The 24,342-nt window shown below is 38.7% G+C and overlaps 1 protein-coding gene across 5 annotated transcripts in view; it reads right to left on the reverse strand.

Moving 5' to 3' along the window:
- Positions 1 to 5,302: 5,302 nt before the first annotated feature.
- Positions 5,303 to 24,342, reverse strand: part of LOC135205606 (guanine nucleotide-binding protein G(I)/G(S)/G(T) subunit beta-1) — a 115,420-nt gene continuing 96,380 nt past the window's right edge. For all 5 annotated transcript variants that reach the window (XM_064236386.1, XM_064236389.1, XM_064236391.1 and 2 more), the window contains exons 3-8: positions 24,035 to 24,180; positions 14,724 to 14,894; positions 14,460 to 14,582; positions 13,212 to 13,413; positions 10,731 to 10,947; positions 5,303 to 9,049 (exon numbers count right to left, since the gene is read on the reverse strand). In XM_064236386.1, the coding sequence (XP_064092456.1) occupies positions 8,943 to 9,049; positions 10,731 to 10,947; positions 13,212 to 13,413; positions 14,460 to 14,582; positions 14,724 to 14,894; positions 24,035 to 24,180 (966 nt within the window). In that variant the 3' untranslated portion in view covers positions 5,303 to 8,942. The remainder of the gene's footprint in view (positions 9,050 to 10,730; positions 10,948 to 13,211; positions 13,414 to 14,459; positions 14,583 to 14,723; positions 14,895 to 24,034; positions 24,181 to 24,342) is intronic.

Genomic DNA, 24,342 nt, shown 5'->3' on the forward strand with positions numbered 1-24,342 from the left:
CTCAGCATACGTATGAACAAAGGAAGAGTCGGAAACTTTCCTCACGTTTCATAAGCACACTAAAGAGAATTAAGTATCAACCCTACTTACAACAGACTCCCACCTGCAAGTGAGCAAATATGGGAGGTCTCACTTGAAGTCCAATGGAACTTTGAGAGGGCCTCCGAGGCATCTTATTCTTCCCAAGGAAGAAAGAAAAGGCCTGAGAAGACAAGTAGGGTGAAGAAGTAAATATGCACTTGTTTTTCTTCATCTTATTTCATTAGTCTTGCTCTCCTCGGGTACAGTAGAAAACATACTGGGGGGAAGAAAGACAAGTGGTAGAAGGGAGGGGGGATACCAAGGTAGACTATGCCCTTCTCTAGCAGCCTAGAGTATAGATAGTCTATGTTCTTTGAGACAGTTACAGGTTACTTTCAAGGACTACTGGCTTCGCCTCACTTGGACACTGACACTTATCGCATTTATGGCCTACCATCTAGATCTGGCCACCGTCCCCAGCCTTTTATAGTCGCTTTATAAGAGGGAAGGCACTGAGGGTTGGAAACTGGCCATTGACATAACTTCTCTGAACGAGTTTTGTGTCGCATATTCGACTCAAATTGAAACAATTTGTTTTGTGTTGGATTCCATCAGAGAGAGTAACTTCATGTTTGACGAATCTGAAGGATAATTATTTTGGGATACCCATCCACTGGTCTTCTCAAAAGGACCTCTCTTCATCCACTGGTCTTCTCAAAAGGACCTCTTTTGTCTGCAGAATGACTGCCCACCATTTTAACACCCTGTGCTTTGGACTGGCACCAACCCTTCAGGTGTTCATGTGAATGTTCAGTGGTACAGCTTGGGCCCACGTACATAAGATACATTTGCATAATCTCAATGACTGGCTTGTTCCAGTGTCATAAGATGAAGTTGCTCCAAAACAAAGACCACCTCTTCACCTTCTGTCACGATCTGGGGGTTACAATGACTGACTTGAAGTAAGTCCAATCTTGTGCCCAAGCAGCAAGCCTATGTGGGGCACCCTTATAGATACACAAGCAGAGTTATCAGTAAGGCTATTATTTGTTTGCTTGTATGGTGTTTTTACGTTGCATGGAACCAGTGGTTATTCAGCAACGTGACCAACGGCTTTATGTGACTTCCGAACCATGTCAAGAGTGAACTTCTATCACCAGAAATACACATCTCCAGTCACGAAGGTGGTAGTGAAGTGCATATTGCGGCAAGAATAACCATTCTGGCTTTGGCAGATCGTCTTGGTCACCTTTGTCCTCAGTGAAATTTTTGCCTCAGGCACCTACACCAGTCCTTGCCCTAGTGGTATAGAAGCAGGATTGGTTGGTTTTTGGCACTGGCAACCTGTCTTTCGCCTGTTGCCCATGAGCCAAGAATGATGGAGAATTTTGAGTGGTTGCTGGACAATGTAAATCTCTTAGTGGGATTTCCTTTAAGCTCCTCACCTCTGGAGATACTTCTGTTCTCAGAAAAATTAAGAGGGGTGAGACTCACACCTTGGGGATCCCTCTGCTGTAGGTATGAAGACAATGAATAACCTTCATTTGCATGTCATGTTGGAAATATGTTCAGTACAGATAGCTGCAACATTACGAGATAATGTGATGTCACTCCAGTGCCAATCAGTGACAAGGGTGGCGATGCAATTGCACAAGTGAGTTCACCAGACTATTGAGCTGTCTGGCATAGACATTCCAGGGAGATTGAAGGTTTTGGCAAACCAGCTCAGCTGATGGGGAAAGGCTGTTCCAGATTGGTCAACTCCAATGAACAACCTGTTCACCAAATGGTTACATAAGAAGATCGTGAGTGGTGTTCAGTTCTTCCATTCGCAGGCACCTTACTACCTTGGAAAATATCTTTGCCTTTCCTCCCAACAGTCTGATTTACCAAGTGATCAACAAAGTGTTTGATACTCAAGGTGTCAGGTAACCCCGTTAGTGCCTTGTTGGTCATGTGCCAAGTGATGCCCTGATCTACTGCCCCTCTCGGTCAAGGTGCCTGCCTGTCTCCCACACATTATGAGGTCGCCTCAACTACCTTGTCGTTGAGGTGATGGTGTGGACCCTCTTCTCAAATTGGTGTGGCAGACAGTCTCTCTTTGTTTAGCTACTCTGCAGCAGATTGTGGAATTACTCGTCCACCTTCATTTCCTGTTGAAAAGCCTACTCTTGAACCAAGTCTTCTGACTGAAGGGTATGGACCTCTTACTCAGCAGTGGTCTATGCTTTGAACAGTTTTGCCGACCTCGTTAGCTTTGCCCTCCAGAGTGAGATGTGACTCTCCACAGCCTAACCCCAGCACTGTACACTCCTTATGAGATATCATCCATAAGACTTGTTTTTCCAGTCTTAGCCTCATTGTAGAGTATTATTGAGTTGCACTGCTTCTGTATCTTGTCTAGCTACTTGAGGATTGGGGATACATCTTGTTCCAGTTCACGAGTTTGTGGCAAAACTAAGACGATCTCCCTTTCTGGCAACCTGGGCAGTTTAGGAAGGAGATCTTGTAAAGTATCAAGGAAGCCCTCGATACTGAGCGCAACTATACTGATGTTACTGAACAGTCAGTCAGGGACTCAGAGCAGAATTAGATGCCAAATTGGACATTCTTACTAAAACATTTTCAGCCCTTAAGAAAGAGACTAAAATGTCTATTGGATCCTTATTGCCATTCCCTCCCGTCCCTTCCTAGAGCTCCAGACAGGGAGAGATACATGCAGATTCTAGGTCATGCCCTTTAGCTAATTGGCAACAAAGGTTGACTGGAGGCCTACCTAAATAATTTGCAAGTCTGGGGGACCACCAGAAAGGGGCACTTACGAAACTTACAAGAGGAAATTGACAGACAGGTTTCCTGATCAACTGGTGTAAGTTTTGCCTCACACCCACCACAAGGTATTTTGCTGGGATGTGCTTCACAGTCGGTTTTCCCTTCCCAGCCAAACTTGGGCCAGAATCAAGAAAGATCCTCAAGGGTTCCTGGTACAAACTAAGGTTTTCCAATAACAGTTGGAACAAATTCATGGCCTGTTACAGTTCGTGTCTAAGGTGAATCCAATCCTAAAGCTGCAACCTAAAATGAGGAACTGTATTTTCATATGGGGACCCCATTATCCCCAGCAAATTATTGCTAGATGTATCCCTTTATCTGGCTTATATTTCTTTATCAGATTAGAGTATTTCAATTGTAAGCTGGAATGTAAAAGATGCATATAAAAATTAGCTAGATGGGGTTTCATATATCAAATCTTCAACATCTACCCTAGAAGTGATAACGAACAAATTAGGCCATCTTGTAAAGGGATGTATCCAAAACAGTACAATTACCACCCTCTCATTATACAAACAATTCAGAAATTGTTTCAACAAGAGAATTAGCCTCATTTGACTTAATTAATTGAATTCCCAAGAGGAAGATTCCGAGGTATTCCTGTCTCAAGTTTCTCCTCTTGTCTATCAACATCAGTTATCATTAACAGGCAAGAAGTCTTGACTACAAATTATCAGTGAGTAGTGATCGATATCCAACCTCGAGAGAATGCTGTCACATTCATTAAAGCATTACATTATCATACAATTCTTATTTGATATCCCAATACGTATATCAACAAAAGTCCTACTTCCAGAAATTTCATCTGTACCACATAAAAACCACTTTTCATCAAAACCTTAAGTGAAGAACAATCTGTGACAAAACACCACTGATATGAGTGCTCAGCGCATGAGGAAGAAATTGTTTGCATATAACTACTGTCTGGCTAGGATGTTTACTCAGCACTAACAAAAATGATTTTTCCTTAGACAAGGAAAATATAAGCTCTAGCAAGGCTGAAGATAAAATAGAGTATAGTAGTTGTCTCTCTACACATATTACAGTGACTCATAAGAAACAAGATTTGTTCCTTTCATCTCCATTTTTAAAAATTGAGTACTATCAAGATACAAAACCTCATTTTTATTTATATTTTGTATTTTCATGTCAATGTTCTTCTAAACCCATTTTATAATGTTAACAAAAACTGTATGGTAACATTCTACAGTGTTTTGTTTAAATCTTTTGCTTGCCAGTCCTAGTACTGAGAAAAAAAAAAGTTCATGAGTTTCCCATAAGCAATTAAGTTTGAACTTTTTAATTACTACACTTTCAACACTATTTCAGTATCCTTGGAATTAGTACTACACTTATAACACTATTTCATAGTATCCTTGGAATTAGTACTACACTTATAACACTATTTCATAGTATCCTTGCAATTACTGCACTTATAACATTATTTCATAGTATCCTTTTAGGGCAAAACTATTTATAAATTACAAATTGTTAAGAATAGGGGTTCCTTTCACTTTTAACTATAACACTTTGCTCCTCTTCCAGGTCTATACTTCAGTAGGTTTCAAGTACAGTATATTTGTTTGTTTGTATGGTGTTTTTACTTGCATGGAACCAGTGTTTATTCAGCAATGGGACCAATGGCTTTTTGGGACAGTTTATTTCATTCAAGGGATTAAGAGAACTGTAGAAAAAATCCATGTCCCATCACAGTCTAGTTAACTTTTACCCAGAAATTGCTACATACGAAGCTACTTACCTCAAGTAATCACCATAGCCTGGCAAGGTTAGACTCATCCCAACCCCTAAATCAAGCATCATTCCAGTTTGACGTATTCCTTCAATTTTTTTGTCTGCAATTCACAACTATATTTAACTAGCATTCTTTGCCAAATGATTAAGCTTTTGTAACTGCAAACATACTATAAAGAGCATGAAGTATTTTTTTTTAGAATGCTCCATTCCACAACATACAGCTACTATTAATCACTTCTTGAAGTGCTGGATTTCACCTACTATAAATAACTCCTTGAAGTACTAGATTTCACAAGCCGACTTCAGAATTTTGTTAGGGTGTTATTAGTCTATAAAAATAAATATAAAATATGAAGTTCTTACTTGGGACCAATTTAGTTTCACTTCATCAAAACCAGTATTCTTTTAATTTCTCTCAGATTATCTTATATAAACATCTTCAACCCAGGTAACAGGTAATAAGATTCAATTCATACTATTTACAATATAATAAATTTGGTTAGGCTGTAGTTATGCTTAGTACAGTAACCATAGACTAATAATTTTCCAAATTGTGCCCAAATAATTCAAATCTTCTTACATTTTCTGCTAATATCAAATTGGTGGTGGATTTATTTTTATGATTTTCAAGGGATCAGCTTCTTAATGACTGCCAGTCAATCAATACTTTAAGAGGGTTCTAAAACACCAAGTGTAAAGACAAATAGCTTTATTGGACAAGTCAGATAGTTACTTACATGACAAATTCACAAACGAGACTTCATAAGCTACAACCGGAGTCGGAATCAATTGAAAAATCCCTCATATAACAGTGTGCGGGTCCCAGGGACAGCAATGGGAATGCATTGATAGTCTGCATCTGTTACGTGGCCTGGTAGATGCTGTAGGGTATTGGTCTTTAAAACTACACCCTTACATCACCTACAAGCTGATTACCGGTAAGCTGCCCTGGGGCCCGCCTCGTGTAAAAGTAACGCCTCCGCGGTGGACTGTTCTACAACTCATTGGGTATTAGAAACCACTTTTCAAAATAAATCATACCTGGCTGAATTACATTTTTTATTTTGTTTTGTTTGAAATATATAACAATTTTGTAGCAGGAGTGACTTTGCTTCACACTTGTCTGTGATGTTATTGGTGGTAGGAAGGTACATGGCAGGGACTGGCTCGGGGCTGGGAGCTGCTGGTCGTGGTAGTGAGCTGCTACCGGCCCCTGCCACTGCTGCTGCTACTAGCCTACCTTGCCCTACCTGGCACCAATGCGCCCACCATCTGACATCTCCTGGCTAGGGCGCTTCCTTGGAGAGAGGGTTCCATTTGGCTTAGTACCTTTACAAGTTACGGAATTATATGCTACAATTGACACTTCACACTCCCGGAATAGGGTTAAAATCTGACTACTTTTTATACCATCGTAATCTTTACATTTTTTTGGCTGAGAAAAACTACTACCATTATTTTTTATTAAAAACTTGGACATCCAAGTGAGTGTGTGGCCTCTCTTTTAAAAATCCATCAAGATGATACCGCGGGGCTGGGTGCCAGCAAGAGTTCTAAACCGAGTTCCCAGGACACTGGGCAGGGAGTTATGGGAGGGGTGGCTAGGGTTACTGGCCACTCCTTGCACACACACAACAAAGGGGTATGGGAAGCAGCAACTTAAGCAAAATGTACCCTGGGAGTGCACGGGGAACACAAACTAGTACCCAGCTGCCGGACAACCATACAAACCCATCCCAGACAGGCTCCCCCCTACAGCCAGAGGGCCATAGAACAGCCCTGAGCCCTTGCATTTCTTAAAGATGGTCACTAAGAAATTGTTTGGCTGTTCTATGAGCTTCCGGGTGGTATGGCGAGAGCAGAGACAGATCCAGGTTAAACACACCTGTTTGTTTGGTCAAGTTCGGTATCATCGAGAAGGCTGAGGCCAGACACTTACCGCCTGGCAAAATAATCATACACAATTAATCAACATAAATGTGAAGGATAAATAAATCTTTTATTATTACAGGTAACCTGAATGCTGCTTGTGTTCAAATTGATTTTCAGCAAAATTATATAATAATAACATAGGCACAAAAAAGCTTCAACTTTCTTGTGACATTTCACGGGAAACTGGGGCAGCCACAGAAGGAAATTGGGTTCAGGATCAAATGAAAAAGATCTTTTTCGTGTGGGAATTACAGAGAAAGCTGCAGCAGGGGAGGGTATAGAGGCTCTCTGACATACAAAGTATAGGTTTGTCAAGGTTTAGGACAAAATTATAAGAGCAGCAGAATTGAGCTAGGATTACTTGTGTCCACCAATATCACCGATTTAATTATGAAAAATCACCCTTTCAGTGCGTTATTTTTTATCTCATTATTTGTGCGTAAGTTTTAAAATATGTTACGCTCTTTGTGTAGGTGGACATTACTAAGTAGTACTTCCCCTCTAATCATCGTTTTAAAATTTTATCAAGAACCATAAATAACTCAAGACGTTTTATCCAATAAGTTAAAAATAGCACTACATTGTTACCTAAATTTTGTTGTTATTCTTTTCTTTTGTTTTTTGCAGAGCTTTTGAGGGGAAGTTAGTTTGTATGCTTTTTACTTTCTTCTATGAACCTGCATCACATTCTACATATAATGTATTCTGAGCAATCTGTCAATCATTCATAATTTTCTCCAAATAGTCATAACATCCATTCCATCTAAAACTTTTGTCTGCCATTCAGCACATTTGGCATCACAGATGTTTTTTTAAGTTTTACAAAGAAAAATTAATTAAATGCAGGAATATTATAATAACGACCCAACAGAACAGATACCAACACTGATAGTTAGTTATGTATGTGCTCCGGCTTAAGGAGTTCAAATGCAAGTTTTTGTTTATCAAAGAGAACTTTTTAGCTCTGGGGCTACACTAATGCAAGAAGCTATTGTGGATTATTTCACAGATTACCGTATTTGAGACTGAATAAAGCAATGATTTTTCCTGATCTGGATTAGCTTAAAAGGAGTACAAATGTTCATTACCTAACTAAGAATTGCCCAAATTAAAACTACATTGGCAGTTGAGGTCACCATGAAAATGGCACTTAAATCCAAAATCTAAGTGCACGATCATATGCGGAAGGGTAACTGTATCAAATTTTCATGCTCTCTGAACGATTCCAATTTTACTTATCACCACGTGGTCCCAATAGGATAATAGTATTCCCCTATACGATGACTCCATCAATGGGTGCTTGGCCTGACAAGAGCAGAACATGCGCGCAATAAGCAGCAGTGGAGTAGGGAACAGGACAAAATTTTGTCTTACTCAAGCACCTCACTTTTCTCCACACTAACACGAGGGAGTGTAGAGGTTGCCTTAAGGCATTATGAACACATTACCATTGCGTTCACCTGGGCTTACCCCTCAGCCCTGACCTGACCCTCAGGCACGGCCGATACAGGTGCAGTCTTCTGTCGTCCGTGTCACAAGCAGCAGCGGCACACAGAGAGAGAGCAGGGGCGAGGCAGGCGAGTGCCAGGCGTGGCGTCCTGGACACCTACCATCACCATGAGGCATCAACTCGAAAAATGTTGACACCTACCTGCTCAACTTATGGGGCCAAAGATCACATAATCAGCCACCGCCACTTACACGGAAACGCTCAGCATCAAAGTCATGCAGCAACTCCATCAGGCTGACTAGACATTAAGGAAGAGAATGGTGGGAGAGCTGAGCCCCCAATAAAAGGAACAGCAGCAGCAGCATCTCCACCACCAACTGGTGTGTGTGATGCTTGTGATCATCATCATCTTCACCATCCCCATGCTGGCTGTAATAAGAGCCAGCACCACCTGGGCTTCTGCGTGTGTGCTGTCGCCACCATCGTTGGGTCACGGTTGTTAGGGTCCCTGGGCTGGAGGACACACACTGCACTGATCGATTGCCCCAATATCCAGTTGATCATTTGTCTTAATAAAAAGTCCAGTTACATTTGTGTCCACTATCCCATGGGCCTCTTCATTTATCAACATACACACACATTTTCCCAAATACATATTAATCTTGCACCAAATTCATTTACACTCACTCACCTAAATTTTTTTTGTTTCATATCAAAAAATGAAAAAGAAAGATCCATCAATAATCATCCTCCCTTAGTACACACAAACTAGTGGAGTGACCCACATCAATGGTGGCTATGAAGCAAAGAGTGGTGTTACCATAAGCGTGGGCTGCACAGACACACACGCAGGCATGCAAACACCAAGCTTCTTGACTGTATCTTTAAGAGGGAATTTTGTTCCTTGGGAAGATACTGATGTTGATACTGGAGTGGTGGTGGTAGGACGAGTTTAGTTCCAGATCTTCAGGAAACTGTCCCATGAGCCCGTGGCCACAGCCATGCCATCTTCGGTTACACCCAGGCAACTGACGCGGTTGTCATGGCCCGCCAGAACACCTAAAAAGGAGGAGGAGATTACCATGTGCTACATCAAATAAGTGGTGATAAGGACTGAAAAGAATATTTTTTCTTCATATTCAAGAGAAAACCAAGTTTAAAATATGAAAGACATAACATGCAGTACAGTATTGTATTACAATAATATTTAAATTAAACACAGATTCCCTTTCTGATAGTCACAACTGAAAAGGCATGTGAAAATGTTACCGTATTTATATAAAATCTCCTCGGAAAATGGCAAAATGGGAATAAAAATCAAATCAACCATCCTATCTTAAATCTGGATATACAAATTCCTCATAGGCAAGCCTGGGCATTTCTAATGAAAGCAAGCTCAAACAGTCACATAACCACAACTGTCCACTTAAGGAAAAGGTAAATAAATTTAGCTGAAAACTGAAAACTTTATAAATAAAAAGTTGAGAACAGTACTATCTACGATAAGATATCTTGTGATTAAATCTTCCTATGACACTTAATTTACAACACAGATGCAAATTTGATGGTTAACTGATCATAATAACTGGTTATGATACCAATAATTGTAACAACTTGATACCTCCCTAGCATAGCTAAGATCTAATAGGTTAAGCCCCATATACTAGATACTACTCATTAAAACATGACCTAAACAATGTAGATAAATCAGAGGTGTCAAAATCTTTTTGAGCCAAATGTTTACTGCAAAATATATTCCATGCAGTGAATATTAACTATTTATTCACATCAAACGCACAATATCTATTAAAACGTGAAAATACATATACTACTCTGGACCAAATCAATGATGCTGAGAGGTCCATCCTAGAGCATATTTGGAATATTCACACTACAGACAGCAAGCAACATAACAGCCATAAATAATTCCTATACGGGTTTGTCCTGAAACAACAAAATCTGCCTTTTACAAATTTTTCCATTCACTTGTTAAATCTCCACTGACTTACTGCCTAATGTATAACTCTTGGCATAAAATTACTTAAATGATTATTTTTACATCAAATTACCCACTTGAAAGTAAAGATATCTTAAGCACTTTCTGCATAAGTTCATATTTTGTCTGGGTCTTCATCTATCCCATTTATGCACTATTTCCTTGATATTCCTACCACTCTTTATCCTGCTACTTCATATCTACTCATTTTTTTTCAACTAACTATCCTCATAACTTCTCACATGTCGACATAATCTAAATCTAAAAGATTTTCAATAAAATAAAATTACTGGTATTTAGTGAAAATGAAGCATTCTTACCTGAAAACAATTAACAATATAAATTCAAATTACTTTGAAGCCAAATGGTTCTATATTCTTGAATAGTCTTATAACAGTGAAAAATCAACTTGAATTAGTTTAATAGATCTAAATAAGAACCTTTAAAAAAAATTCAGCTAAAACAATAATTTGAAATTCATTAAAATTGACCTGAATTGCCTGATGACATTAGTACACTAGCTTCCAAGAAAATAAATGTGGAAACTGCACACTAAATAAGGTAGTGTGGAGAAAGAAAAAATGTAATGTCATTGCACTTTCAATCAGAATGACTCGGCAGTCTTAAGGAATTAAGTAAGCTCTCAAAAGAGAAAGTCCCTATATGGGAAAGGGAACACATATATAAAAAGGATAAAAAATATACAAATGAAGATCATCATGAGCAGTATCAAAAGGTTCTTACCAGCCCTCTCTGTCCTCATTGAATCCCACACATTACAATTAAAGTCATCATATCCTGCCAACAGCAGTCTGCCAGATTTGCTGAATGCTACAGAGGTGATTCCACAAATAATGTTGTCATGGGAATACATAGCCAATTCTTGATCTGCTCGGATGTCAAACAAGCGGCAGGTGGCATCATCCGACCCAGTAGCGAATGCATGCCCGTTAGGGAAGAACTGAAAAGAAAATAAAGTTTGTCTCATTTGCACACAAATAAATAGCACTATTGTAACATTACACTATTGTAACATTAAAAAGAAGGAATGCAATGGAATGGAATATGAGATTTAGGTACAAAGTCAAGCACTGGGGGCCCATAGGGTCATTCAGTGCCATTATAAATAAAGATGGGATACAAAATACAAATACACAATCAAAATCCTATTGACAAATAGGTTATAAAAGCATAAAACTGCAAAGTAGAACTCCATGGCTTTTATATCCAAAAAGTAAAACTCCATGGATGTTAAACCCAAAGTCCTATTAAGGACATTTCCCCTAGTAAGCCATACAATGCACACAGTAGACACGTGCCAATTCTTTGCAGTTTCCTTCTGGAATCAGGATACAATGATTTCCGTCTTGTACTTTTCAACTGCACCCTTTGGTTTCCTAACAATCAGATGTCTAACTTTTGGCGTTTTATCTTAAACGAATTTCATTTTTTATTTGTGGAGCAATTCCTTTGGAAGGACACTATGAATCTTGCTACACAACTCATGGGTATTGTAAAACTACTTTATAATAAATTTTAAAAGAATTACAGCAAAAAGATTTTACAACTAACTAGTTCACTGTAATATGTACACTACTCATTTACTAGTCAAAAAAAAAAAAAAAAAAAAAAAAAAAAAAAACTATATACAGTACGTATTCTTACAAGGTAGTACACAGTGGTAAATTCATAAGTATATAACTAGCAAGAGAATGTTCAATCTTTTTAACCAACTTATACTCCCACAAGAATGTTTGCAGAGGTGTACCAAAATAATAGCACCTAACTACAAGCAGACTTCTTAATGTTTCCTAGCAATACTTTCTATGTAGTATACAGAATATCCGTCAGAACAAAAATAAACTATAAATCTAACCAAACTCACAGTTTTATTACTTTGTATGTAAATGATGATCATTACTGTTACAAAGGCAAAATGTATGTAACCATGAAAACTAAAAAGCGTACAAAAAAAAGGCTACCTGGGGGTTAGAAATAAAATCCAGGAACAGACAAACCTTCCCATTAGTCTTTGAAATCAGCCTGCAACCTGGGAAAGAACTGAACTTCAGAAAACGAATGACAAATACATAGTAACTAACTTATGCAACCCTGAAAAATTAATAAATTTTATTGGATATAGCGTTAAAGGCTTTTCATAAAATCATCCTAATAAATTCTATGCAATGTTTCACTTTAATTACACTAATGACCTATAAGCACCAATAACCATACATCTTCCTTCACCAACTCACATTAAAACATAAAATATCCAAACCTCACAGTAAAACCAACAACAACAGGTAGATAAACAATTGAGTTCCAACAGTGCTTAACAACGACCTAGCTAAGACCAAAATAAACCAACTGTAATCAAATGCAGCAAACTAAAGACTGAAATTGTGTCAATGAAAACAAAACTGTTAAGTCCACTGTCACCTGGTATACTGTAACTTATCTGTTCATAAAACAAACGCTAATCAATTAAACACACTTGATAAAATACTGCAAATGCTTCTGATCATTATCTCTTGAATTTATAACATGTATCTCTTAACAATTTTTATGTAACATACTTCAACTACAAACCTCCTTAGTACTGTAATCCATTTAGTTAGATTCAATATGACTTTAATATAAAAAAAAAATTTAAGGATCCCTTTTAAACATCCATTACTATCAAATTTGGAACTTCTAAAAACAAATTTAAAACCTCCTGTTAGCAACACATCTGATATAGTACAAAACAGGACAAGGTTTTTTTCACTGCAAGCAATCTAAGTTGTCCTATCTGAATACACACTACATAATGAAGAACACAGTTATAGATAAAAAAAAAAAAAAAACTATCATGTATAAATCAGATATGACATTTTTGGAACATGAAGCACCCATTTAAAATAAAGCCAAACCACCTAACAGAAATCTTTTCCATTTATTGAAATTTAGTATCTTTTAATAAATATAATTTTCCTCAACAGCATTCAATAAAATCCTGTGGAAAATTCACCACTAGTGAATTATACATTAACATGGCTTGGATTATTTTGGAGACTTTGAAAACCTCATGATAAATGAAAAAGAAGACAATTCACAAAAGTTCAACCTCAGTATATGAACATTTTGAGATTTATGACAAGAAATATCTGATACAAATATGTATGACAAAAGGAACCTAAATAAACGTATCATACTATTAGAAACACTGGTAGAACTTCAACTTACAGTTACTGCGTTGATATCAGATTCGTGGCCAGGGAAGGTCTGCCGACACATACCATCTCGGATATCCCATAACTTGGCTGAAGCATCACAGGCACCTGAAGTGAAGGTCCTCATATTGGGAGACAAGGACAGTGACATGACATCCCCTGTATGCCCTGTGAATTGTGTGCACTGCTGACCCGTCTCAATGTCCCATAGAGCACTGGAAAGAACATTCTTTTACAGACCTTATCCAAACAATGAACAACTACAATAAAAGCTACAGGATGAATTTGTAAATTGGACCCCACAAAAGACATTTTCCAATAATAGTGACAAAGAAATCTATACCATAACCAAATGTTATCGTTGTTCACAAAATATCCTTCAAACCAAAAACCATTACATCCTCCATTTAACATCATGGATACCACTGGATATTCTTATGACATTAATTTATAAAGAATGTAAACAAGCAATAACTTATTTCAATGTTCCAGACTTGCCTTCTTATAAGATAAATTTAAGTATAAAAGCAGCTGATGAAACATTATTTTAATTTTGCACATTACTACAAAAAGCACAGCATGGCAATTTTACTTTTCAATACTACACTACTCAGTACGAGAACAAAAACTATGTAGCAATAAAATAAACATATTTGTCATTTACTAGATTTATGTCCAGTATGTACATACTATAATAGCTATGTATTTCCAATGAACAAAGTAACTTTGGTAAAAATTATATCTACTCCACAAACGTTACTTTGGTAAAAATCAAAATAACTCCACACATGTTAAAACTATAATTTTGCAGTAAATGATTCTAGTAAATCTATTCCCCATTTACTTTGCTCTGTCACTTTTTAGCATGACAGCATGTTTTACTATTTTCCTTCCCCCTTTTTACGCAACATGAAACAAACATACATCATGAGACCTATACTACACACATATTTCTAGAGAACTATGATAAACTATTTAACACAAATACTGTACACTCAAACTGGTTACTCTGTCTTTAGCAGTTTTAAGGTATCATGCAAGAATATATTCTTTTTCCTCATTATGGAACAAATTTTTCCTCCTTTACATTTGACGAAGGAAGTATTACAGATTACTAGTTGATCAACAGTTAAAAAATATTTTGTTTTGGCAACACAAAATTTATTCTAAATACTTCTCAAACAGCACATATTTCAGGCCTTCTAAAGTAGCAAACAACTGGCCTTGTTGCAAGACAAAAATTGAGTTGTAATACACCTACCAGGTCATATCTCCCGAGCTTGTGACTATTTGGTTGTCGTCTAGGAACCGACAGCAACTTAGGTAACCAGTGTGACCAGGTAATTCCCTACTCACTCTCACATTGCCTTCTCTTGTCTTTAGACTGAAAAAACAGAATTAGTATAGTTTTAGTTTTATAAGATGGATGAAACAAGAACTTAATTTACTCTGAACATATCAAAGGCATACTGAAAAATATTGTACTGTATGTAACAACCACTTAAGTATAGCAAACAATGCCTACCTATATATCGAACAGATATTATCAAGGCCACCACATGCAACATAACTGCCGGAGGGCGCATAGGCACAGGTCATGACCCAGCTGGACCGGAGGGGGATGGCATGCACCTTGTTTGTAGTATAACTGTCCCACACTATGAGCTTGCCATCTTGAGAGGCTGATACCAAATTCCTGAAATAAAAAACAATTCATGAGAATGGACTACAAATGAACCAAGCAAAAATAGAAACTAATGATCAATGCTTTAAAATTACTTGGTAATTGTTGCAGGGAGAATCACATCCAGAAACAAATATTTTATATTCCAAAAGGCTGTTAACTGTAATTTATTTTACTGTCTAAATGTTTAATCAGAATTAATTGCAACAATAATTCATTAAAATCAAAACACGACTAGAAAGGCAAACATTATCATAACAGTGAAGGATGATCATCTGCATATATATATATATCTATATATATATATATATATAATATATATATATATATGTATATATAATATATATATATAGTATATATATTATATCATTATTATACTATATATATTTAATATATATTAATATATCATATATATATATATATTATAGTTAAATATATATGATATAATGTCTGTTGGAATATAAGATCTCAAAATTGAAATACATTGTCTAGCCAAAGCCTATATAAATAACGATACTAGGAACATCAATTTAAGTCAGGCTGCTTCCAGCTTATGTCAAATTCCGTAACATTTACAAGTACATAATATATAATAAAAGGGGATACTAAGAAATACTAGTGAAAAAATTATAATAAATCACCAACATATGACTCCCTTTACCAAAATAAAATGATAATGGACACTTGGTGAAGCGTGAACTTTCATGATTAAAATAGTACTTTGTATAAACTTGTAGGACATACAATTCATTCTCTATCCTTATGTACTACACTGGGCAAGGCTCTATAAATTTACCATCTACAAATCTTATGACAATCTGCAATTTTAACGAATCATACAACAGACAATGATGATATACACCATTAAACATAATTGGATAAAAAATTTATGGCTGGTAAGTACCATGCTGCACTGAAATACTTTTTCAATATATAAAAATTTATGTTAATGTCAATGTTTGCTGATTTGTCTTTGCATGTCACTTAATATTTCCTTTTATTCCTCTTTCCTTCACAAGCATATATTCCACTTTAAGTAAGCTTCAGCAAAATACATTATTGCAATAAATAAACCACACCTCCTTTCAGGGGCAAAGCTACACTGAGGCCTAGTATTTCAGAATGCTTTTGGCTTCTTTGATAAAAGCAGTATTCAAATTCAAAATATGTATTGCATACCAACAATTAAAGTACTACAGAGAAAAGGGGCATAACTACAACAGTAATTCTATAATACTATCGGTACTATTGTTTATAATGTAATTGGAAACCTAATTATACTTTTCAGAGTATATGCTGCATTGTATCTGAAGAAAATATATACAATGTTGATGTGTACAGTATTCTAATACAGCACAACTAAAAAAAGGAAAATATTCATTCACAATTCTGGACACAATACAGTTACGTACTACCATACGTATACATAAACCATAATAAAGAGACGGTATTAATAAAACCACAACTGACAACTTCTCACCTAAATGGCCGAAATCGCTACTGTGAAACATCCGAAGTGACTTTCAACCTACACAAAAATCTGTCATTTCCAGCCTTCAACCAAAATCTGTCATTTCCAGCCTTCAACCAACTACACCATTATTTCATGCTACCGACTTTCTGGAAAGCACTTAATTTTGTATATATAGAGTTGCTTTCATTTACTTGCCACTTCCAAGTCATTTTCTTTCATTCATTTATTATTGATGGTACTCACTCTATTTTTTTCCGTCTCGTATAGTCACCTACTAATTGTATTTTTGGTTCGGTCCATGTTGGGAACTGTACCAAATTAAGCATTTAGAACTTCCCATAGACCATGGGAGTCTGACATGGCAGCAATAGGTGTACTAAAGCACGAAAAACTATTTGGCAAGCAAGTCATAACGCGAAAAGTATACATGACGTTAACTAGAGATTCCACTCCACTCCTGGGGGGAGGGGCATCGATGGGGGAAAGCAGAGGGAAGGGTAGTCCCATCTGTACTTGTTGAGAGAGAAATGACGGAACCGACGCATGGTGATGGTGATGGTGAGGAGCTTCCACAGCTTCCTCCTTTGGCTGTGGTAGTTATAGAAATCATCCCGATACAATGCATCTGGTTCTTGCAACCGACGTTGCAGACAATTTCCCTTTAATATTTATTTCTAAAGAAGAACATCTCCCCTCCCCCACCCCAAAGAGGAAGAAAGAACGACCCCTGTGTACACACCCTGCTGCTGATGATGTTGGCTGTGGCTGCTTCTGCTTTCAGCCACATCTTGACTATTCCCACCCCCAGGGGCGCACACCCCCCCCCCCCCAAAAAAAAAAAAGTCTCGAGACCCCTCAATTGCAAACGCCGCTGCATAATTTAGCAATTCCCACCACTTTGATTTCCTATCGAAATCAATCAAATCAACCCAAACAGATTGGTTAGCTGGGTGGCAGTGTGGCATCGTGGTGGTAGCAGAAGCAGCAGCAGCTGCAGCAACACGGCGGCGGCGGCGGCAGTTGTGTGAGGTAGGGAGGGGCCGAGGAGGGAGGAGGAGTAGGCAAACGGCGGCGGCGGAGGAAGGTGGTGGCGGTGCTGAGAGAGAGAGAGAGAGAGAGAGAGAGAGAGAGAGAGAGAGAGAGAGAGAGGCGAGGGGCCGGCAGTCAGGACTCGATCATTACGCCAGAGATGACGTCACAACAGCTGGGGTAAGCGGTATGAGGGGAAGAGGGGGGAGGGAGGAGGAAAGGGCGGGGATATTGGGATGAGAGGGGAGGAAGGGAAGTCAAGAACACCGCTAAGGGAGAGACAGAGAGAAGGAAGAAAAAGGGTGAGAGGGGCAACAAGAGAGGCCTACAAAGAAATACACACGCAACAAGATATGAGAAAAGGACGTACGGGTATGCGCAGAAGACCCACACCAGAGGGAGGGACAAAATGAGCAGACCTTAAAACGCCCTACACAATCATAAAAAGCGAAATTCCAATTGGTCTTTTCCCCCGAAACATAAGCTCTGCATGCACGGATGACATGAGACGATGCAAAATCGAAGATCTCTGACAACCAAACGAATAAAAACCAGAAATATCACATACATGGGATCGGCACCACCACCAGCGCCGCCACATCAACGCGGGGTTAAGGAAGCTTAAAGATATTAGAACAGGAGTTGCAACCACTACCTGGGACATAATCGGCAAGATTTCGTCTTATTCTCTTCTTTCTTTTCCATATTTCAAGGCTTTCCTGGGATATTGCTAACAGATTTGTCGTAGAACACTTCTTACTACAAGACAAAAATAAAGGTATAATTCTAGACCCACGTAGTTACACAAAATCACAGTCCATGCAGATCATGAACGCTAAAACTAGACCAAGCAGCAGCATCTTTTTCTTCATCATCGACAATATTCCGTCAAACCACAAAGTATTTGGGGATGGCTAATGTCCGTAGGCGGTCATGTCCATTGCTTCATAAAGCTTCATATAAAGAGAGTTGCTATTACAAATATAACAACAAATTCAATTATAAAATCCATGCTGCCTACCAACGCTATATTCACCTATTCCTACTCAAAATGAAATAATCGTCTTCACCAAAAGGCAATTCTTACTCATGCTTTCAAGTATCACACTAACACCTTTCTAACAGCATCAGAGAGAGAGACAGCGGGCGAGAAACCGCTCGAGTTTATTGGTGTAGGTCATACGAATGCTGTCTATCTCTGATGTTCTCGCCGTCCAGTTTTTCTAGAAATAGTGTTAATGCCGAAAAATGGTGGAGGTGAGGGTCAAGACCTTTAAGGAAAATGAGCTGTATGATGATGAAAATACACAATTAAAAAATAAATACATCAACGCATGAAAGATGCGACTCGAGGGTAGCAGCTTCACGTGTACCTATTCGTGATCTACGGAGGAAGCATTCTACGTAAATATTGCTGCGTGTGGCAGCTGAAAGCGAGGCAAATGGATGACGCAAGAATGACAAGGGTTAGTTAATGGTTGAGAATGCTTGGGGTATACCCAGGTAAGGTGGAGCCGAATGGATGGCCAGGGTTTGCCAGGTGTTCCTGGGAGAGAAAAGCTTCCGAAAATTGCTCCAATCCATAAAGTTGAGAAATAACAGTGGTGAATATAAACATTGCAGCGGAACAACTTCAATTGGTAAACTACGATAAGCGTGTGGTAGTATTTTGACTGACAGAGACCCGGATGACAGAAAGACTGAGAGCCCTTACAGAGGCAACGTAATTTGAGAAAGGAAGAGGAGCTGATCAAGTGCTTGTTTTAAGAGAAGATGGAAAGTAAAAGAATGAACACTAGTATACATGGATCTAAGTCTAGAAAAAAGCTAATCATAAAATCCATCGCAAGGCAGTGTGAAGGGTACCGAGTATAAATGATACAAAGTTGCCTAGACCAACGAAAAGGTTTTATGATGTTTCCTGTAGATCTGGATCTGAGGCAAGGCAGCGAGTGCCTTGCCTCGATGGCTGCTTTATATCTAAATGGATGTGCAATGCAAAGACAAAGGAAGGACAGTCAGTAGATATACTAAGTGCAAACTAGTGGGACGAGAAACTGAATGGTGTGTGGACTGGCTGGATGCTTGCTAATGGTTTGGTACCAATTTGCGATGGGAAGGAGAAAGTGAAGAATCAACAGAAAAGGTTCAGAAGTTCTTCCCAAAAAATATCGTTGTGAATAAATGAGAACTGATGAAAGGTTATGACGGTAAATAGGAATGGAGGATTTGATATGGAAGGAGGGATGATGGAAATGCTAACTGAATTGGTCGATTGGGAGTAAATATCAGTTGTATGTAAGATGACAAGGCAGGTCACGGGTGGAAAGGTGTGCACAAAAGACTGAGATTTCTCTTTTAATTGTAATATGCAAAGTGGGAATGCATAAGGGATGGTAGGATGAAGGCTCTATGGTTGGAAGTGCCTTGTGGACTGCCGGCAGATTGTGCAAGTGTCAAAATGGGGTGTTCGAACTTGTGTGAAAGAGAAACTGTAACTATTGCAGCATGATCACCTGAAGATAATTATGCCACATTACCTGAACTAAACGAATAACTTTTACCGTCAATTATTTGTGCTTCGTTTTTATTTAAGATTCATAAATTTTGAGTATTCCCCATTAAGTTCTAAATGGTGCCTCTGTCCTCTCGCTAAGAAAAAGATCGAAATCTCTCTCTCTCTCAGGAATATTTGAGACATTTCGGTTGGAGAAACGTATATTTTGCAAGAGAGAGAGAGAGAGAGAGAGAGAGAGAGAGAGAGAGAGAGAGAGAGAGAGAGAGAGAGCTTCAGACGCTGATTTCCTAAATCAAATGGTATCTCTTCTATTTCGCCCATCGTTCCTTTAAAAGGCGAAAATAAAAAAAATTGTACCAACTGACTTCTAAAGAGACATAAGTGCATTTAAAAAATAAGACAAGTATATCAATAATATTAAAAAAAAACAGCATCTTATTCGCGCAAAGGTGCCGGACTCGAGTGTCACCTCTGGTCTGATCAGTCCTCAAAATTCGCCTCCGGAATGTGGCACCCCCTACTTTCCTCTGTATTTCCTAAAAAAAACATACTTAAACTCGTAGGAGAATTTGCCATCATTTGTAAAGTTCATTAACTTGCTCGACCAAGAAGACCTAAAGAAAAAAAATGCCAGAGATGACATGATTTTTTAAACAGAAATTTGTGTGCAGCCATTATTGGTGACGTAGGGTGGCAATAACGTGGACGATGATGATGATGGCTTTTGTAACTCTAGAAATACTATTATTGTTTTTAGGAATTTCATCAATGTCAGCAGTAACATTAGAATTAATATGCAATTAATAAAACATCATCCCGGTCGAAAACCTCCCCACTCCCTACTCACTCTCTCTCTCTCTCTCTCTCTCTTCTCTCTCTCTCTCTCTCTCTCTCTCTGTCTCATCATCAGCTCACTGCCCCTCTAGTAGACAGAAAAGCGCCCTAAAATATGAGAGAGAGAGAGAGAGAGAGAGAGAGAGAGAGAGAGAGAGAGAGAGAGAGAGAGAGAGAGAGAGAGCATAATAAAGGAAACTGCTGTCTTCGACTAAATGAAAAAGATCTAAGAATAATATTTGCAGACGACGTTATGTTTTTTCAACTCTTCTGAGGCTGTCATCTAACATTCAAAAGAATAAAATACAGATGGAATTATCACAACGCGATGAAGGTAATGGCAATACTTCAACAATATTGGCCCAATAAAGCAAAACAACAACATAATTAAGGGTCTTACGAGAGGTATAAGCTAATTTGAGTCTCATAACTTCTCTACGATTCTCGCCGGTTTTCGCCAAAAAAACAAAAATAAGAATAATAAAAACTTTTGATAAAAAAATCTTGGGCCGCTGTGAATAAAATATATTTTTTTTCCTGAAATATAACCTTCAGAAACTTCTCTTGGCCATGGAAAAATAGAGAGCCAACCTTCGACCAATTAATCTTAAAACTCTCTTTACTCACCTAAACTATAAGTAAAAATCCTTTGTCAGACACTGATATACATGTGTAGTGAAAAAAATAAACACTAAAACCAAACTTTTAAAAAGAATCTCAATTGACCTTCATTCATCTCGAACAGTTCTCGTGTCACCGATCACGAGAGAAGGCAGTGTCCACTTCCAACGCCGCCACCCACCCCGCCCACCACAGGTTAATCCACAGCACGCCCCTCCCACAAAACCTCAATTAAGGTTTCTATTTCCGACTATCAAATTCTGAAATTAGTGACTAAATATAGTAACCATACGGCAAACTGGAGGTCCCCAGTACTAATGGAATAGAAGCACACGCCCATAATAGATTAGTGTGTGTGGGGGGGGGGGGGGGAGGGGGGGGGGGGGAGGGGAGGGGTGGGGTTCGTTTCAGGAGGGGGGAGGGACTACGTTGCTGGATAAAAGTTGCACAATCGAGGGTATTGCGGCCAATGGGGTGAGCTGAAGGAGGAGAGGTAACAGCATATAAAAGGGAAGACAGTAGAAACAACAGTAGTAGTAGTATCCTACACCACAAACTGCAGTATATATTGTATTGCACCAAACAGTAGTGAAAGTAGCAACAGTACCACAGGTTAAGTAAAATAATCAGTGGTGTTCCAACAAACTTGTCAAGCCACTGCACCTACCACTTAAGAAAAACCTAAGTTATTCAGTTTTTTAAACGTGTAGCCATTTAATGGTTCAGCATAACCATAAACAAAGGACGAAATTAATCCATAATAATCCGCATAACGAAAAATATTTCAAAAGAATGGACGTATGACGCTAACTAAACCATAATTCTGAGCAAACTGATGGAAAGGTGTAAGAGGGTCACAAGACTGGTAAAAGACTTGGTAGGGCCCAAGCAGAGGTTTTAGGACGAGTGAATAGGTGCCTGAGAGGGTGTATGCAATGTCTCAGCTGTTTATCGAGTGAAAGTGGTGATATGGCAAACTCGATAATAAATTTTACGCTTCTAACTGATTTTGAAAATATTAAAAATATGAGGAGTGACTGCTGCTGTCAAGACAGATAAGCAACACACTGTCGATAAATGACCCCTACACTACAATGAATCTTCTAAAAACTGAATTTCAGGCAGGACAGGAAGCAACAGCCCCACTTCTGACAATTATTGGAAGACGCTTGACAGGAGCGCGGGATGAAGTGTGTGAGGCAAAAAGGCAGCAGATTCTATGCACGAATTGTGGTAAGAGAGAGAATGCATCACAAGGTGGTAAGAGTCGGATGTGAGGCTAGACTCTTCCTTTTATGTGGATGTTGAACAGCTGTCTCACCACACGAGAAAGCCATCATAATTGAGGGCGATTAAATGTCCTTGAAAAGTTAAAATGTCATCACACCTGTGTCTAAAGCAACAAATATCTGAAATTCAACAAAGTATCATTTTCAAAATTTTTAAAAAATTCCAATATGTTCTCATCTGTCAGTTTTATGGTTGTTATTCTCCTCTCTCCGTTTTTACTTTTCTATACACTTACTTGAAGACGGTCAACTATTTTGTCTCTTTAATAGAACCGACGTTTCCATCCCATTTGGGATCTTAGCAGAGAAAGACACAATCGACAGAGCATAAAGGAGACAGCAAGTGTACGAGAGTATCAATACACAAGAAGCAACACGGCATGGATGTCAATGGCGCAGGGTATGTAGATGGAGGTAAGGTGTTGCTCATAAGGAGTCTGGTTAGGTTTGTCATGCAGCTACAGGACCATGGGATCCATCCTAAAATCATCACTGCCTGCCTGCCTGCCTGCTGGCTCCTCCGGTCTCACTGTCACCATCTACTCTTCCTATTGGATCTCGAAAGTCTGATGGAAGTTTCGAAACCCTTCTTACGTTTCTGTCGCGGGAACTTGAAATGATCGGAGTCTGTCATTCCAATCACTGACCAGTACTAAGCGATAAACGTGGGACTCGAGCCCTGGTTTTCGTCACACTTGGACTTTTTCTTTACACTTCACTAGTAGACAGGGGCGTGTCGTACGCATACAAGTTTGGTTTCGTATAGAGAAAAATGTCCAGCAAAAAAAAGATAATGCGGCTTTCACTATTTTCTTTTTCATTTTTTTCCTCACTTCTCAACTGTTGTTTACATATTCGTAAGTTTGTCAGTTTCTTGACCTTCGTCTGTATTTCGTTTTACTTGACTCCTCCTTTTTTCTACACTTGACGCAGTAGAGCCTGGCTTGCCTGGTTACCTACTGACATTACCATACTTGATTCATCTGACTAATGCACATTCCCATTGATTGCAATCAATTGCCTCACACATGTAGTTAGTTATCACCTGCTGTCCCATCAAGCATCCGCGACCATCGAAGTACAGGATTCTCCTACTTTGCTAGAATCGATCCAACAAACACAGTCAAACGCGACCCCTGCACATTTCAGATCGCACTTTTCTAGATTCTGACCCCATTTCCCTAGAAACCGACCCCCCACCCCCCCTTACCCACACAGACCCCTACTGATCTGGAATCCGACCCCACTTACGTAGCTACAATCAAATCCCAACCCCTACTTACCTACGATTCAATCTCGGAGATTTAAAAACCAACGACAGTGACTTAGAATGGAGACAGAAAGGGCTCGAATCGAAGCTGGCTCATGAAGATTCGAGATCACTTACCTAGAATCCGATCCCCAGTGCATGGCATATATTTTGGCTAAGTGTCCCCTAAGCGTTCTCCGGGTTCGCATCTGAATTCTGCCAATAGCGTCCATACCGGCTGTGGCCTGGACCAGTGTCGTGTCAAGAGCATTTTTGCGAGCATCCTGCAACAAGATAAAAAGAACAGGTTCAGTATAATGCAAGTAAAAAAGTATAATGAAAGTCAACAAGCACACTATTCTTAACAGAATTATTTCTATAAAACACTAGACGAGTTTCTCATCACTTTGAGAACGTCCGCAGACACTCAATAAGTCTGAAACAAT

Source organism: Macrobrachium nipponense, chromosome 24 (genome assembly GCF_015104395.2).
Source record: "Macrobrachium nipponense isolate FS-2020 chromosome 24, ASM1510439v2, whole genome shotgun sequence".
NCBI classification, from domain to species: Eukaryota; Metazoa; Arthropoda; class Malacostraca; order Decapoda; family Palaemonidae; genus Macrobrachium; species Macrobrachium nipponense.